Below are 17,269 nucleotides of genomic sequence, written 5' to 3'. Positions count from 1 at the left end.
CCTCACCACAATCTACAAAAATATCCATGGACTGGCTCCACTCCATCTACAAATAGCTCTCAAAAAACAGTCCTCCAACAGACCCATCAGAGAAGCGTATAGAGAATATCTACAGGTACCACACACCAATACCACCCAACATATAACATTGAGAGATCGGGCCTTCTCCACAGCAGGTCCCCCACTATGGAACTCAATCCCCTTAGAATTACGTCAGGAACCATGTCTTCCAACCTTCAGGAAGAGACTTAAAACATGGCTGTTCATGAAAGCATTTCCGGACCCTTAATGATTCTCTTCCATCAAATGCAACTAGACTGAGCAGCTTTTATTAAACTGAACCAGACACTACCAACCTTTCAATACTACGTTTTACTTCTTGTTAAACTTTTACCTTTCCTCTTACACTGCTCCCAGTTAGAATAACCCCTGTTTTATTGTAACTTATTTTTCTATGCACTTGTTATAATGTGTAATGTATACTCTTATGTTTTAGTTATGTACGTTATAATGTATTGCTCACCCCTTGTTTTATGTAAACCGACATGATACGAACTTCCGTGAATGCCGGTATAGAAAAACACAAATAAATAAATAAAATAAATAAAAACCTGTGAGTTCGTTTCTTAAAATATCTTTTCATTGGCAGACTCATCAACACATTCATAGCTCTAATGACACAGCAGCAGGGCACTCTGTAGTCTTTATTGTATTCCAAGTGTCATTTTACTGAAACTTAACATTATGAGGTCCGTATTCAGTGGCTATACAGCTTGACTAGTAAGTTGGATGAAATTCTCCATCTAAATTAACCTATATATTCAGTGGTGTAGCTACGCCGCTGAATATATCCAGTTAAAGTTGTCTACATAAGTTTATCTGGCTAACTTTAGGGCAGGTCTATGGGCCAACCACAGTTAGCTGAAAAAGTTATCTGGCTGACTCAACTCCTCCCAGGGACGAGCCCGGACTGCCCCTACCATATCTGGCTAAACTTTAGCTGGATATCTTCTTATCTGGCTGGAAACCTTATTATGCATTTAGAATTTAGAAGGATAAGTGCTGAGATCTCCATTTAGCTGGATAACTTATGAGCTTCTGACTAAATGCTCCTGAATATGGACCCTATATTGCTTCGTAAATATTTACAAGAAAACATTATAAAATACAAAATGAAACAAATACAAGTAACAGTCAGCAATTATATATTTCGAGACAAAATATACAAAGGGATCTAGCCGGCTAAGTGAGGGTGTGGCTGGCTAGATCAAACCTTTTATAATTGGACTATAATTTTTATAACTAGCTCAATTCAACTCCCTCAGTGGGGGGGAATTTAGCAGAACAAATTCTCAGCAACCCTGAAGAAACTGTTATGATAAAGCCAGAAATTTAGTGCTGATTTCCAGTGCTAGTCCTTATGAAAAAAAACCCCCAACATATTTCACCTGAAGGTACCATTGCCTTCCCCTTTCACCTACCCTCTCGATTCTTCTTTGACATAAAAACTCGAACCCAACCTTTGACATAAAGACTCGAACCCAACCTACCAACCTACTCGAACCAACTAACCCAACTCGAACCCAACTCGAACCCAACTACTACCCAACTCGAACCCAACAACTAACCCAACTCGAACCCAACCTACCAACCTACTCGAACCCAACCTACCAGACATAAAGACTCGAACACAACCTTTGACATAAAAACTCGAACCCAATCTTTGACATAAAGACTCGAACCCAACCTACCAGAGTTCAAAAAAAGGTTAAAAACCTGGCTCTTCAGGCAAGCGTTCCAATTCCCAGAGTGTAACTAGGCACCTCCTCCTGTCTTTCAGATCCAACCATTGCAAGGTGTCACAAACACATTGACACTCAAATTCATACACGGACTTGATTATTCGCAATATCTATTTATTTAAGTCATCCTTCTCATATTATATTATTTAACCGATTACTTGCAGACTATATACGCTACTAAAGTTCCTTGTAAAATGTGAACACAAACAATGTTATAATAATATTATCTGTTTGTTAAATACTATTGTTACTTTCACTGTTCCTTGTAATAATGTTCAATAGTTGATTGTTATTGTTCTATGTTCTATGTAAAAAACCCCAGTCTAACCTCCCAGACCAGGGCAACCTTTTCGTTACTTGTAAACCGGACTGATTTGTATTGCATACAGGAATTCCGGTATATAAAAATTAAAAATAAATAAATAAATAAAAGAAAGGGTCCCCATCCCCCAATGCCTCAACTTTAAATAAAAGTGAACCCCGTGCTCTGCTGGCCAGCCATAGCTTTCCTTCCAGTCTCTTCCCTCAGATTATTTTTAAGAAAGATGAGGGGAAAGCCCTGGGATCCCCCTGCCTGCTCCAGTCCAAATAAGGATAGAGGGCTGGCCTGGAGATCCCTTTATCTGTACGTCGGAGGAGCATCGGAAAGAAGGGGATGGGGACTGTGGGGCACTTTATTTTATATCAAATGAACATTTTCTTTTTTTAAAGATGACTTAGCTGGTTAATGCCAGATTTTTAGCACTATCTGGTCAAGTTTTGCCAGGAAACCCCAGATGTGCTGAATCTATCTGGTTACATTTTGGCCAGCTAGATTTAGCCATTAGAAGAGAGAATCAGGCGTTAGGTCAGGAGAACTGTGCGTGCGGGGAGGAAGGGTGCGCCTGACACTGCCGCACTGTTTTTACCGCGGCCTTACTGTATCGAGCCGAGTGAGGGTTCTTCAGGAACAATCCATCCTGCTTTTTAAAGATGGAAGTCCAGTGGACAGACAGGTAGACACAGTTTAAGACCATCATGGGTAAATAAAAGATTGGTTGCTGATGCCCAGTGAAAGACCAGTTTAATGTAGATCTTGCATAAATCAAAACCACAACTAAAACTCAACATCATTTACAAACAATAATATTCAGTGAGTTGCATATGAAGAAATAGTTCTGTCTGGTCTCTAAAGCTCCTGTTATTTTGTCTCTTTGACTGATCCAACATAATATATCAGAACCTACAGAGTCTTCCAGATTTTTTCAGGACAATTACAACTACTGGAACTGTGAATATGTGTGTGTGTGTGGGTGTGCATGTGGTACTGGAACCATACTACAGAAAGTGACCATTTGATGTGATAAATTACTAGATGGCCTTTATCTTCTTTTTATTCCCTGCGCCTTTCCCTAAAAGCTGCTCCTTGGTGTTCATGTCCGGTCTCAGCAATATGATATAACACTTGGGTAAGAAAATACAAATGAGAATCCCTGCACTAGAAGAGATGATCCCAAAGATCTCCATAGCCACTGTATTTTTCCCCTGGGTGCTCAGATAGCCTGGGATGAAAGATAGCCAGACGCTCAAGAACACGAGCATGCTAAACGTGATCCACTTGGCTTCATTGAAGCTGTCGGGTAACTTGCGTGCAAGGAAGGCTACCAGGAAGCTGACACATGCCAAGAGTCCCATGTATCCCAGCATGCACCAGAACGCAATATCTGAGCATTCATTGCACTGCCATATGATGATGCCAGTCTTCAGTTTCATGTTCTTCTCTGGGAAGGGAGGGCAGATCAGCAGCCAGGTGACACAGATGAGGACCTGAATAAATGTGCAAGTAGAAACTGTAACAATGGGGACCCGGGGACCCACCCACTCTCTCAAGTTACTGTTGGGTTTGGTGGCATTGAAGGCAATGACTACCATGATGGTCTTGGCCAACACACAAGAAACACAAAGGACAAATATGGTGCCAAAAGCAGGTTGACGAAGTAAGCAGGTTATTTGCTGAGGATCCCCAATGAATAGCAGAGAACAGAGAAAACTCAGCATCAGCGCCCCTAGGAGAAGGAATGAGAGCTCTCGGTTATTGGCTTTGGCGATTGGTGTATCTCGGTACTTGATGAAAACGCACAATATGGCAGCTGTGATGATGAAGAAGGAAATGGCAACAACTGCCAAAATGATTCCCAAGACTTCTTGATAGGAGAGGAATTCTATTCTCTTTGGGACACATTCACTTCTTCTCTCATTGGGCCATTGGTCGCTTGCACACTGCCAACAGATCGTTGAATCTAGAAATCAGAAATTCATAATGTATAACCTTCTGTCATGATGAGAAGCAACAGGTAATGTTTCTAAATTGACCGTGCAAATATCTGTCAGTTACAGCTGATGCTTTTATCTTTGTATTCCACCAGGTCATATATTTGGAAGGTATTCATTTTTTGTAGAACTTAATTGCAAATTATAGATTACAGTGAAGATATCAGTCATGTGATTTGTAAAATAAGAGTGAAATTTATGTATGTATGTATTTATTTATGTAATATTACTGTTATCCACCTTTCCATAGTTCAGAGCGGGCTACAAAGGAAAACAAGCACAATAGTTAAAAACATACATCGCATCAAACTAATTCTGAAACATCAATAACATCAATAACAGAACATTCAAATCATCACTGTATGCCAGCTGGAAGAAGTACATTTTAAGTGCTTTTTAAAACATTTTTGGCTCTTTTATGGAACGTAGTTCAACTGGTAAAGAGTTCCATAATTTAGGTCCTGCAACCAAAAAGGTGAACTCGCTTGTCTCGTCTAGATGAGCATATCTGTGTGATGGGATTTCAAGTAATCCTTGGTTTGAAGGGTCTGCCTAGATGTATAGAGCTTCAGTGTGGCATTGATTGAAGAAGATGACAACTTATTGAGTAGATTGTGACTGATAGTTGCGAGTTTGTATTATGTGATATGTAATAGGGAACGAATGTAAAGAGAATAATATGGGAGTTTTGTGTTTAATCACGGATGGATGTATTAGTGAGAAGGTGAGCTGCAGAATTTTGAATCATCTGAAGCAGATGTGTAACATAACTGGGAAGTCCAATGTACGAGGAATTACAGTAATCGATGTCTGAAAAAGGAAGTGATTGAAGTACTTTTCTGAAGTCTTGAGCTTCCAATATTGTTTCCAATTGCTGTAATAGCTGAAATTTATAAAAAGAGACTCTAGTTATTGCTTTTTAGTGAGAATTTATGGATAACGATGGATCAATAAGAACACCAAGACTGCATTCTGTACCTGTGATGGAAATATTGTGGCCATTAAATGGGAAGGTATCTGGGATATTTGGGGAAGGAAAATGGCATAGATTTATGATCTCAGTTTTGTTAATATTAAGTGACAATTTGTTTTGATAGAGCCGTCTGTGTATTGAGAGAAGAAAAAGAGATAAATTGTTCAGTGAGAGCCCAGGATGATTTTAGTGGAAACCGGGATTGTATGTCATCAGCATACAGTTTATAGTGTTCCCCAAGGCTAGCGAGTAGTCTGCAAAAAGGGGTCAAAAAGATGTTAAATAATGCTGCTGAGAGGGCTGAGCCTGATGAAAGGGAAAACCAAGTAGAGTGTTCAGAGCCAAATGTCAGATGCTCCATGTGATTCGTTAGATAAGATGAAAACCAGGAAAGAACATTTCCAAAAAAACCCAGAGACAAATCAAGTGTTAAGAATGGAGTGACCACTGACCAATGATGACAAAGGCAGAAGAAATGTCCAGCAAAATGAGTGCATATTGTGTACCAGACTCAAATCCACAGCGAATAGTATTGAAAGAAGAGAGAAGTAATATTTCAGCATTGTGGTATTTGCCAAAGCCAAACTGAAACTGGTCTAATATGGCATGTGAGGCAAGATAGAGGGCAAGCTGCTGTAAAACAGTGTTTTCTATGATCTTAGAGAAGTAGGGAAGAGATGACGCAGGACGGTAGTATGAAAGGACTGTTGGATCTGCAGAGCTCTGACTAATTTTTTTTTACTTGGTTTCAAAACTAGAGGCTTTATCTCCTAAACGGAAAAGAATATCTGTTAATGTGCATCATTCTAGTCTTGTTTGGACGGAGTTTGACATTCTAGTGCAAACAGATCATGGATCCATTTGTGAAGTCATAATGGCAGTAACCATCTGGATATCAAATTGCCCTATTTTAAATTACATGGAATCCAATAAATGCAGTAATCCTGCACTGTATACCTACTACATTGGAAATCTCCCCCTCCGCACATGGTATGCAGTCAAAGCAGCAGTGAGGTTGTCCCTGCTGAGCCGCCTTCCTGTACCCGGGGCCACAGCTCTCGCTGCACACGGAGCGCGGTACCTGGGAGTGGATGGAGAAAGAAAGAGAAGGGCTTCTGAGAAGGAAGAAGGAGCACCTGCAAGAAGACACTGGCATCTGCTTTTTCTGTTGGTAGTCTTTTGCTGGAAAAGTACACAGGAAGATTTGAAAACGTTATCTACATGCATGCTATCCCTCCTCTAACCTAAGCGCACTCTCAGGAACTCTTTCTCTCGTTGTGGCTAAACGTACGGGCATTCTGGAGCAGTGCGTGGAATTTTAGCTTTATTGAGCGTGGACGAAATGCTTTTTACCTTCAAAAGTCCTTCTCAGGATGCTAAGGGCTAAATTTTCCATAGGCATTCTGGAAGAGTATGTGGATTTTTAACCATAATGAAGGAAGGCAATTTTTAGATGGCTGACTAATGTGGCGAAATGTTTTTTTTTACCTTTTTAAGTCATTTTGAAAATTGTCCCTCTTTAGGATATTAAGAATTTTCTATACACAGCCTTTAGCCTAATTGGAGCTGTTTTAAAATTACCCTCATTGGGTCTTATTTAAATAGTATTATTTTTCCCATTTTTAGCCATTAGAAAATATCTTTATTGAATAAGAGTCCAAGAATATCATTTGGGAATTTAAAAAAAAAAAAAGCCAACAACAAGTCAACAGTCATAATTCCCTGAGACCTGTCTCATTCCATAGTCACAACAAAAATTGTTGAAATGTTTCTGCTGTGATTCCACAAAATGTAATTTCATAGGATGTGACTCTGCTACCTATAGATAAGTTAAAAGGAAAATAAGTTGACTTTAAAGAATGTATCTTGTAGTGTTATACAAAACAGAAGAATCTGCAGGAGGGCTTGCACATGCTACAGACAAAAGGAAATGGCAGGGAGAGAGAGAGGTTAAACAGAGAGAAGTAAGAAGCCTCGTTTAACACCATCCCATGAGGAAGAGGCGGGGGGAAACCTGTCTGTGTTTTACAGGTGGAGGACAAAAAGCATCAGATGATTTATTGGCAGAGATGATGAGTAAGGAGAGTAGGGGAAGGTTGCATGGCTTGATTAAGAGACGATTCTATTGGATGTATTTGGATTCATATCTCCAGGCTTCACAACAGGATCTGAGAAGATTCCAGCTCTTGCTTTGTGTACATTGGGTTTGTACCTCTGTGTGTTGAGTATTCCATTGGATGGCGCTCATGTTGATAGACAACTCCTGACCTTTGGGTGCTCTAGCATCAAAGCTTCCCACTTTCACAGATTGGATGCTACCATCGGGATTTAGTTGCCAGTTGACAATGTCATATACAGCAGGAGGGTCACCATTGTTGTCAAAGTACATCTCTTCCCCCATCCTGTTCACAAAGTGCACCTTTTTCATGTAGTATAGGAGCTGTAGATAAAAAGGTCTTGGTATCAAAGTCATGCTGATCGTGTATGTAGGTAATGGAGCAGCTACTCAGTTTGCTCATTTCAACATGGTAAAATGAATGCACCTGGGTTTTGGGTTTAGACCGCACACTCAGGGGCTCACCTGCATGCTCACGGGATTTTTTTTCCCAGGAGCTTACCCAATGCAAACACACACACCCACTGTCCAGGTCGAAGGTGGGATTTACCCAAGGGTTCATCTGCATGATCAACAAGCTGTACTTCAGGAGCTTACCCAATAAACAAACACAATCACACTGGAACTATATACAGGGGATTAAACCCAGGATCTTCTCCCCCCCCCCCCTCAAATAATCACATGAACACTCTGACTCACTACATTATGGTTCCAGGATTATTTGAGCAAAAAGAGGATATAACAGTAAAATAAATAAAATCAGATAATACAGAAAAGTTAATTGCAGATAATACTGAAGCTTACGTTCCTGATTGATGTCGAAAACAAGGGTCCAAAGAATACATCAGCAACTTTCAGAAGTCTGAAGTGTATTGATCTGATTTTGCTTTTATACTATAAAGCTAGCAACATTTGCACCTGTTTGAGACAGAAGAGACTCCCCTCCCTCATATCAATTCAGACCTCTCTGCCCAGTAGATCTGTCAGTCATTTACCTTCATACCTGGGAACTGCCTTCATGCTAACTCCAGTTCTGAATGACTTATGACAAATGATTTATGAGGAGAGACTGAAGAATCTAAATAAGTACACCCTGGAGGAAAGGAGGAGCAGAGGTGATATGATACAGACTTTCAGATACTTGAAAGGTTTTAATGATCCAAAGATAGACAAACTTTTTCCGTTGGAAAAAAATCAGCAGAACCAGGGGTCACGATTTAAAACTCCAGGGAGGAAGACTCAGAACCAATGTCAGGAAGTATTTCTTCACGGAGAGGGTGGTGGATGCCTGGAATGCCCTTCCAGAGGAAGTGGTGAAGACCAGGACTTCAAAGGGGCATGGGATAAACAGTATGGATCCATAAAGTCTAGAGGATGTGAATGAAGAGTGGGTGGCTTGTGGGAATGACGGCTACTACCTGGAGATAATACCCTTATTCAATAAACATACACACGGTTAATGCGACTCCAATATTGCTCTAAGCTTCAACGGCAAGAGGAAATGTGGAAAAAAGGATTTGCATTCACAAAAAAGCAGGGAGTAGCTTGCTTTACGGCGGTTACTACCCCAAACCAAATAAGCCTGATACTTCACTTTCAATGCATATCAAGCATAGCTCTCTGCTTCAATGGCAGGGGAGAAAGACTGATACTTCACTTTCAATGCATATCCAGCGTAGCTCTCTGCTTTAACAGCAGGGGAGAAAGACTGATACTTCACTTTCAATGCATATTCAGCATAGCTCTCTGCTTCAACGGCAGGGGAGAATGAAGAAAAGGGGATCTATACAGACAACAACCAAGGACTGAATTACATAGTATGGGTAAACAAATAAGCATGGGTGTAGCTTGCTTATTGCGGCGGTTAATACCCCTAACTAATTAAGCTAGATATTTCACTTAGATGCAGTTCTAACACTGCTCTCTACATTAATGGCGGGGGTGGAAGGGAAATAGAACCAAAAGGTTACTAATGGCCAAGAGTAACAAATAAGTATGAGAAAAAAAAAATTGTGAAAGCTTGCTGGGCAGACTGGATGGACCGTTTGGTCTTCTGCCATCATTTCTATGTTTCTATGTTTCTCGCCTGGTAGTTCCCATAAACACGTTAGCATTATTTATTTATTTATTTTTATTTAAAAACTGTTCTATACTGTTGCTAAGTTAAATACCATCGCAATGGTTTACATGTAGGCACATATTTAATGTAGGTAAAAGTGTACTATAGTACATTCCAGTGGCGTAGCTACGGGTGGGCCTGGGTGGGCAGTGGCCCATCCACTTTCCATTCAGGCCCACCCAAATTTCTTTGCAAGACTCTGCAGCCAATAAAAAGCAGGCAGCATCAGCAGACACCCAAGGGAGAAAAAAAAATTAATAAAACCAGCTGATGTGTTGCGGCTCCCGGTGTCCCACAGCCCCCGTAATACTTCCCTTTACCTTCTTCCTGCCCCCGCGGGCCAATGGTAACCTCCTCCCTTCTTCCTGCCCCCGTGGGCCAATGGGAAACCTCCTCCCTTCTTTCTGCCCCCGTGGGCCAATCGGAAGCCTTCTCCCTGCCAGTGGGAGGAGGAAACCTCTGATTGGCCGGTGGGGCAGGAAGAAGGGGGGCATCGGGCTGGGAAGAGTGGTAGTGTTCAAGCCACGGGCTGGAAGTGCAGGGCAGGGAAGTGACTGGGGTGTGTGTGAGAGACAGACAGTCTGGGCAGGGAAGTGACTGGAGTGTGTGTGAGAGACAGACAGTCTGGGCAGGGAAGTGACTGGAGTGTGTGTGAGAGACAGACTCTGGGCAGGGAAGTGACTGGGGTGTGTGAGAGACAGTCTGGGCAGGGAGGTGACTGGGGTGTGTGTGAGAGACAGACAGAGTCTGGGCAGGGAAGTGACTGGTGTGTGTGAGAGAGAGACTCTGGGCAGGGAAGTGACTGGGGTGAGTGTGAGAGACAGTCTGGGCAGGGAGGTGACTGGGGTGTGTGTGAGAGAGAGACTCTGGGCAGGGAAGTGACTGGGGTGTGTGTGAGAGACAGAGTCTGGGCAGGGAAGTGACTGGGGTGTGTGTGAGAGACAGAGTCTGGGCAGGGAAGTGACTGGGGTGTGTGGAAGACAGAGACTGATCGTAGGGTTTAATTGGTGGGTGGGTGGGTGTGTGTGTGTGTGTGTGTGTGTGTGTGTGTGTGTGTGCGTGCGCGCAGGGCCGGTGCTTCCATTAGGCAAACTAGGCAGTGGCCTAGGGCGCCACAATTTTTTTTTGGGGGGGGTTGCAAACTCCCACCAGCACAAGACGGCCTGCGACAAATCCAATACCAAAGGAGGGAGTGCTGTGCTGGAGCTGCTGCCAATACGTAAGCCAGGGGAGGGGTTGCATTACTGAAGGTTCGCCTAGGGTGCCGGCCCTGTGTGTGTGACTTGTGGGCCCTAAAGAAGAGGACCGTGAGGACAGAGCTTCAGCAGCCGCTGCTGCTCCTGGTCTGTGCTTTCAAGGGAAAGGAGTAGGAGAGTTGCTGGAGAGGGTAAGTAAAAGTGGCATTTTAAGTTTATTTTTCTTCATTGACTGCCATTTTAATTATTGAGTATTATGTGATGTGTCTGCTGTTTTGAAATATTTTATTGATATTTGGACAATGTTTAATTTTTATGAGTTTTGTTGGATGTTATTCTGTTCATCAGCTGTTTTGAAACATTTATTAATATAGTTTTAGTTATTTCTGTGTGGGGCTCTATAGCAGCTTGGCTTGTTCTGTTTTCCTAATAGGAGGTGTATTAGTGTTTAGGACCTGATTTAATATTTGAAGTGTTGCCTTTTCATAGATAGGTTGTTACGTGTTCCATAATGCAGGTGTAACTTTCTGCAGATTAGTTTCTGTGTATTATTGCAGATCCTGGGACTGTGTTAGGTGCTATATTTCTCTTTCCATTTCTCCAGTTTTGTACTGCATGCAGAGTGGCTTTTTTTTTGGTTTTCCATTCCAGTTTCTATCTCCATATTTATAATGTGTGGTATTTCTGTACTTTTGTGAAGGTCGGTTCTGGGTGTGTGCCCGAGGTGAGGTATTTTACAATGATGTAGGCATTTGTATCAATCTTATTTGTGGATGCAGAGTGCATGTTTACATGATGATAGCTTAGTAAATGACAGGGCTGGAGAGCCTTTTTCTCCCGTCTACCCAGTTATCCTCTCCACACTGCTAAGGATACATCCCAGCTGTCAGCCAAAGGGTGTGACCACCTTCAAGACATCTCTTTATCCAGAACAGTCTTTTTTCTGTTCTTCCTTTTGTAAAGAAATGGGGATGAATGTCAGGAGCCCCTGGACTCGATTCAGCAAATGTCACCGTCAGAGGAAGACTAAAACTAAATAGTTGAGCCATAGGAAAGGAAAAGAAGTCTTCAAAGATATTTATCTGTTTTATTGATACAGATTAATAAGGCATTTGCTCAATTATGGTAAATATTTTGGTACCAATCACACAAATAACCCACACACACCAACTTCTATATTCCAGTACACCCCAATGTAAACAAACGTCTCTTATTAATATAGCACACTATCACCAAATATACTTATGTAAGACCCTCTATTCACGAGCAGGCAATTATATTATCAACTCGTTTGTCATAGGGGTCTATATTACTTTAATTATCAATCCTCCATCTATTTTGTTTTCTTAATTTTTTAGTTTTTTTTAAAAAGTTACCACAAAAATTATAGGGAAAATCCCAACTGAACAAGTCACATGGGTAATATTAGAACGGATAACTTATCCACGCTGAAAAGGTCCCAGATAACCCGACATGGCCATGTTTTGGACAGCAGTCCTGCTTCAGGGGAAAAGCGGAAACCGATTCAACAATCCATCTTCTTGCGGCGATTTTGTCCGTGCAGATCCTTTTCTCAAAAGCGGGCTGAAATCCAGCCCGCTTTTCCCCTGAAGCAGGACTGCTGTCCGAAACATGGCCATGTCCGGTTATCTGGGACCTTTTCAGCGTGGATAAGTTATCCGTTCTAATATTACCCATGTGACTTGTTCAGTTGGGATTTTCCCTATAATTTTTGTGGTAACTTTTTAAAAAAAAACTAAAAAATTAAGAAAACAAAATAGACGGAGGATTGATAATTGAAGTAATATAGACCCCTATGACATACGAGTTGATAATATAATTGCCTGCTCGTGAATAGAGGGTCTTACATAAGTATATTCGGTGATAGTGTGCTATAAATATTTTGGTACAACATTCCAGAGGGTTTTAAAACAGAATACTGTGATGCATGATGAGATATCTGTCTTTATAGTAGACTAGTATATGGTTCTTTGTAAGTTATGGGATACTGCCACTTGAGATCTCTAAGTATAATTGAAATGCTTCCATAACTATATATTAGGTTTAGCATTGGTAGCTGCTTGAAGTAATTGAGTTTAAAATATTAAAAGTATAACAGCTGTAGCAGATTATTTAGAAATCTATTGTAAGGTGTGTGTGTGAAAGTATTTATCAATAAGAATATGAATTCCATGGCTCAGACTTTGTTTAGTGCCCACCCATGTTAACCTTGGGCCCAGCCAAAAATTCATTTCTGGCTACGCCACTGGTACATTCTAACAGGTGCCGACAAAGTTTCGGTTACAATATATCAATCATTAGACATAGTTATTTAGCGAAGTAGTTCATGACCAATTGTACCAAGGTACTTACACGGGTAGTTTTATCACACATAGTATTCTAGTTATGCTTTATTGTGGGGTAGAAGTCATAGACTAATCTACTGTACAGTCTTAAGGACTGTGTGTCGGTGCCTTTCTGTCTTTTCCCGAATAATTTCTCTCTATTCTCCTGTCTCTTTGTAAAATGCTTGTTTAAAAAGCCAGGTTTTTAAACTTTTCTTGAATGCCTTGAGATCACTTTGCAGTCTGATCTCTGGAGGCATTGGGTTCCAGATTATGGGTCCTGCTAGTGATAGGGCTCTTCTGCATGGTTCTCAAAGCAGTTCTCAGAATCATTTTATTATACGCAGTATGCGAATTGTTTTATCATCACCTTTCCCTTCTTTGCAATCTGTAACACTTACTGAGTCAGGTTGAATGTGGCCTTCACCCAGACAGACTCAAAAAGACCCCCCGATTACAACCTGAAAGATCCTGGACCAGAATTTCTGCAGCATGTCCAGCACGAGTTGGAGAAGAGAGACACTGATTTTCATTGAACCTACAACAGTGGCTGAAGTGGGAGCTTGGAGGCCTGTGTTACAGATGTTAAATTATACATTTATGCCACCTTATGGCTGATTGTTATATCTCACTGTTTTCTCCTTCCTCTGTTACTATAACCTTGTTTGTTGCTTACAGGGTAATAGAACGCAACAAAGCACCCGTTCACAAGTAGCTTTCAGCTGACTTTATTTCTTCATATGAAACCAAATGGGTCCTAAAGGTCTTTGTGCTCTGGAGGATCATTAAGGGATGGGGAGTCAGGGATTTTTAAAATGATAGTTTAATAGTAAGCATAAAATGAAAGAGCTTATGTCAATGACATTTTCATTGTCATTTTCAACTAAAATTGCATCTCTATGTCAGGGTCAACAGGACTTAAACCCACAATCCTGCAGGTTGTGAACCTGCTGCAAGGCTGCTGCTTTTCCTGGGAGTCTTGGTATATTTGTCTTGTTTCCTGGGAGAGTCAGACATGTCCCTGAAGGCTTCTGATTGGGGCAGTACTAGGTGTGCCTGATATTCCCAGTAGTATATAAGGCATACCCAGAAGGCACACAGTGCTGGTCCAACAGTCCTCCTGCCCTGTGGGATTGCTCCACAGTCCTGATTTCATATCCTTGTTCTAGACTAAGTATCCTGTTCTAGCATTCCTAAATATAAATCTTCCTGCCACATAGTTCAGTTTCCAGTGTCTTGCTTATGTCCAGTTCGTTTTCCTATTTTATATGTTTCTCCTGGCTCTTCACCAGCCCCTGATCACTACTGTGCCTTATCCCTGCCTTCATGAATCTTCCCTCTGATTGCCAAGCCCAGAGATCTTTATGACGACCTACCGGAAATGCCTCCTCTCATTTGTGGTTAAAAGTACTGGCATTGTGGATGAGCACACAGTCACACATTGAGGACAAGCAGTTTTCAGACAGATGATTATCATAGATAAAACATTTTCTGCCTGCATAAATTGCTTTGAAAACCGTCTTCCCCATACAAACATTCCACTCACTGCTGTTTCCTACCTGCCATGGTTTGAAATTCCTTATGTCAGCGCAGGTGTGATTAATGAAGGGCCCTTCCCCTGGCACACAGGAGAGCATGTCTTGAAGGCCATGGGCCACAGAGTAAACCGCATTGTAGATGTTGTAGCTGGTGCTCATGTCAAATTCACGTGGAATTTTACCATTAAACTCCTTCAGCTTCTCAGCGCCCGTGCACATGTTCATGGGTGTGCTGACATCCATGCTGGCCAAATTGGTCAAGTTGTTCTCTGGGTCAGGCCAGTGGCACCTGAAGATCTCATTCCATAATGATTTGATAAATATGTCATGTGGAGATGTGGAAGGATGAAGATTGAGAAGGAACTCTTTGAACCCAGGCATTTTGCCTTCATGAACTGCAAATCCAAGGGTGCCACTCAAAAGATGAGTGTATTCTCTTTTTAATAAGTTGAAGCTGCTTGACCAACTATCAGAGGTGATCCATACCTTGCCAGTAATGTTTGCCATGGATAACTCCTGTACAACAGGTATGAAATAAGCAATTGAAGAATAAACCAGTATGATTTTGACAGATGATCTCTTGACCACTTCCAAGATGAGCTTGATATGCATGGCTGTGAAGACTGTAGGAAATGTTTCATGAAAGGCAATGCAGACGCCTAGCTTTAAGAGCTCCACCTTCAAGATCTGAGATCCAAGAGTTCCATAGTCATTTGGACTGGATAGCAGCCCCACCCATGCCCAGCCAAAGCGGACCACCATCTGAGCCAATCCCAGGGTCTGAATATCATCACTGGGAAGCATCCGGAAAAAGGATGGAAACTGGATCTTGTCACTCAGCACTGGACTCGTTGAAAAATAACTGATCTGAAAGAGTAGCAGGTTCAATGAAGGGGAAGAAGAGTCAGATTTCTTACAACAGAAGCAGGCTGAGAATTTTACAAAATTCCAATATTATTTAGATTAACAATCATTATACATATGTGTATTTATACTGTTTTTATGTTAACCATGGGTAATAGCAACAAGAAAGGACCTGAGCCTCAAAATAAAAGAAGTTAGACCATTTTGAAGGAGCTGTCTGTTGTTGGGTATCTCAGTTGGTTTAGTTCTCAATCAGGTTTTATTTTATCCATTCTCTGCCAATGGTAAAATTGGTCTCAAGACTAAGGCCGAAGGGATAACTTTTATTAGTTGTTCTTTTGTCTATGAGTACTTGTTGGAGTCTTGGTCTTTACAACTACCATTATTACCATACCATTAAGCTTGTTGTAGATTTCAGATAAGGAGATCGTGTCTTACCTGGGTGTATTTGTAAAGTCCCAGGACTCTCGCCATGGGAACTGAGAATGTGGAACTACGCTCTCCAATGATGGCTGCTAATGAACCCTGGCTTTGGCAATGGTAGTTCAAGATAGACTTATCCTGCCCTGTCAGCATCCATGCAGTGCCCCTCAGAGCTCTGGTGGTAAAGAAGCAGGAATCATAGATCTGGAAGCCCAGGCTGATGTTAGGAAGCAGCAGTTGGTCTTGGTTGATTTCATTGATGGAGAACACCAAGGCTTGTACCCAGCCATATGCCTTAGTGTCTAATCTGAGGAGCAAACAGAATTCCATACTAAGGTGGTGTGTCCAATGATGTGAGCATAATAATCATCTTTGGTTGTCTCAAGCCTTTGTGTTTTTGTGTTATGAGTTCCATATTATATCTGTGTAGCAGATAGGCCTTGTTTTTTTTTTTATCTTCTAGCAAACTACATTCTAGGCTTTGTCTTCTCACTTCCCTTAAAGAATCAGGAGTCCTGGCTATAGCTCATTTAATTACTTGTGACCCTAACTTGTATGTCTAGTAGCATTATAGAAATAAATAGTGTTTAATAGTAGTAGATTTTTGATTGATTTTTGAAGATCAAGCTCATAGCTTGTGGCATTATTAAATAAGTAATGAAAGTAGAATGTAACTCTACTGTTGTGAAATCATAGATTACTGAAAAGATAAGTAATTCATGAAAACCCAGATGAAAATTTTATTTGCAAAAACAAGAAAGAATAGTTATGAAACTGGGACCTATGATTAAATAAAAAGCAACGAAGGTGAAAAATGGCTCATGCTTATTATGATGGTCCACTAATGCCTAACATATGAACTTGTTTACTGTAGTTTCTATGCAATCACTAAATTAAGACCAGATGAGGGTCTGATGATGCAATGAAAGCAAAATATACAAAGGGAAAGACTCATTTTACACAGAAAAGCAACTGACTGGGTCAAACAATGTGGTTTGTAGCCAGCAAACTGAAGCAGGTGGAGTCACAAAGCAGAGATATGGATAGGATGGTGACATCCTGAGGGAGTCAGGAAGCTGAGACACGCATGACCCAATAGCATCCACAGAGCATCACATACAAGTAACTGCAAGGAAGTTACAGGGCAAAGATATATACACACTAACATTCAGTTTTCAAGGGGAATCACAGAGCAGAGGCACAAAAATGTGCACCCACAGAGATCATTCTTATATCCAAGAGAGTTTTAGAACAGTGCAAGAGAATTAGTATGAACATGAAAAGCAGGCATCTTACGTATTGCAGAGGTCGGGCTGTCCAATGATCTGATTGTCTGGTCTCAACCAGCTGAGGTGTACAGGAATTATTCCTCCAATCCGGATGTCCCCGTCTTGCACAAAGCCCACCTCTTTCTGGATCCGGAGGGTGCAGCCCGGGAACAGGGAGAAAGCACAGTTTAGAAGAAAGGGCATCGCCAGTAAAACCATCAACCCCCAGAAGTGCCATGATGCAGTCTGGCACATAGAGCAGGCTGAGGAAGTATTAATAATCGGTGGAGATATCCAAGGTCAGTAGTTCATAGG

The 17,269-nt window shown here is 41.3% G+C and overlaps 1 protein-coding gene across 1 annotated transcript; it reads right to left on the bottom strand.

Moving 5' to 3' along the window:
• Window positions 1-3,152: 3,152 nt before the first annotated feature.
• LOC115077427 (extracellular calcium-sensing receptor-like) lies at window positions 3,153-17,158 on the bottom strand. The gene is made up of 6 exons (XM_029579717.1): window positions 16,983-17,158; window positions 15,702-15,993; window positions 14,421-15,266; window positions 7,298-7,525; window positions 6,043-6,166; window positions 3,153-4,081 (listed from the first exon to the last, which is right to left on the bottom strand). Exons 1-6 carry the CDS (start codon window positions 17,156-17,158, stop codon window positions 3,153-3,155), a joined length of 2,595 nt encoding a protein of 864 aa, XP_029435577.1.
• Between the last annotated feature and the right edge of the window lie 111 nt (window positions 17,159-17,269).

This window comes from Rhinatrema bivittatum, chromosome 16 (assembly GCF_901001135.1).
Source record: "Rhinatrema bivittatum chromosome 16, aRhiBiv1.1, whole genome shotgun sequence".
Lineage (NCBI taxonomy): Eukaryota > Metazoa > Chordata > Amphibia > Gymnophiona > Rhinatrematidae > Rhinatrema > Rhinatrema bivittatum.
The sequence above is the reverse complement of the archived record's forward strand: the minus strand, read 5'-3'. Positions and strand labels throughout refer to the sequence as shown.

Coding starts and splice junctions, on each gene's coding strand:
- LOC115077427 (XM_029579717.1), bottom strand. CDS start 17,158: ATGCCCTTTCTTCTAAACTGTGCTTTCTCCCTGTTCCCGGGCTGCACC. Junction 15,994..16,982: donor CAGCCCGACCTCTGCAATAC/GTAAGATGCCTG, acceptor TTTGCTCCTCAG/ATTAGACACTAAGGCATATG. Junction 15,267..15,701: donor GACTTTACAAATACACCCAG/GTAAGACACGAT, acceptor CTACTCTTTCAG/ATCAGTTATTTTTCAACGAG.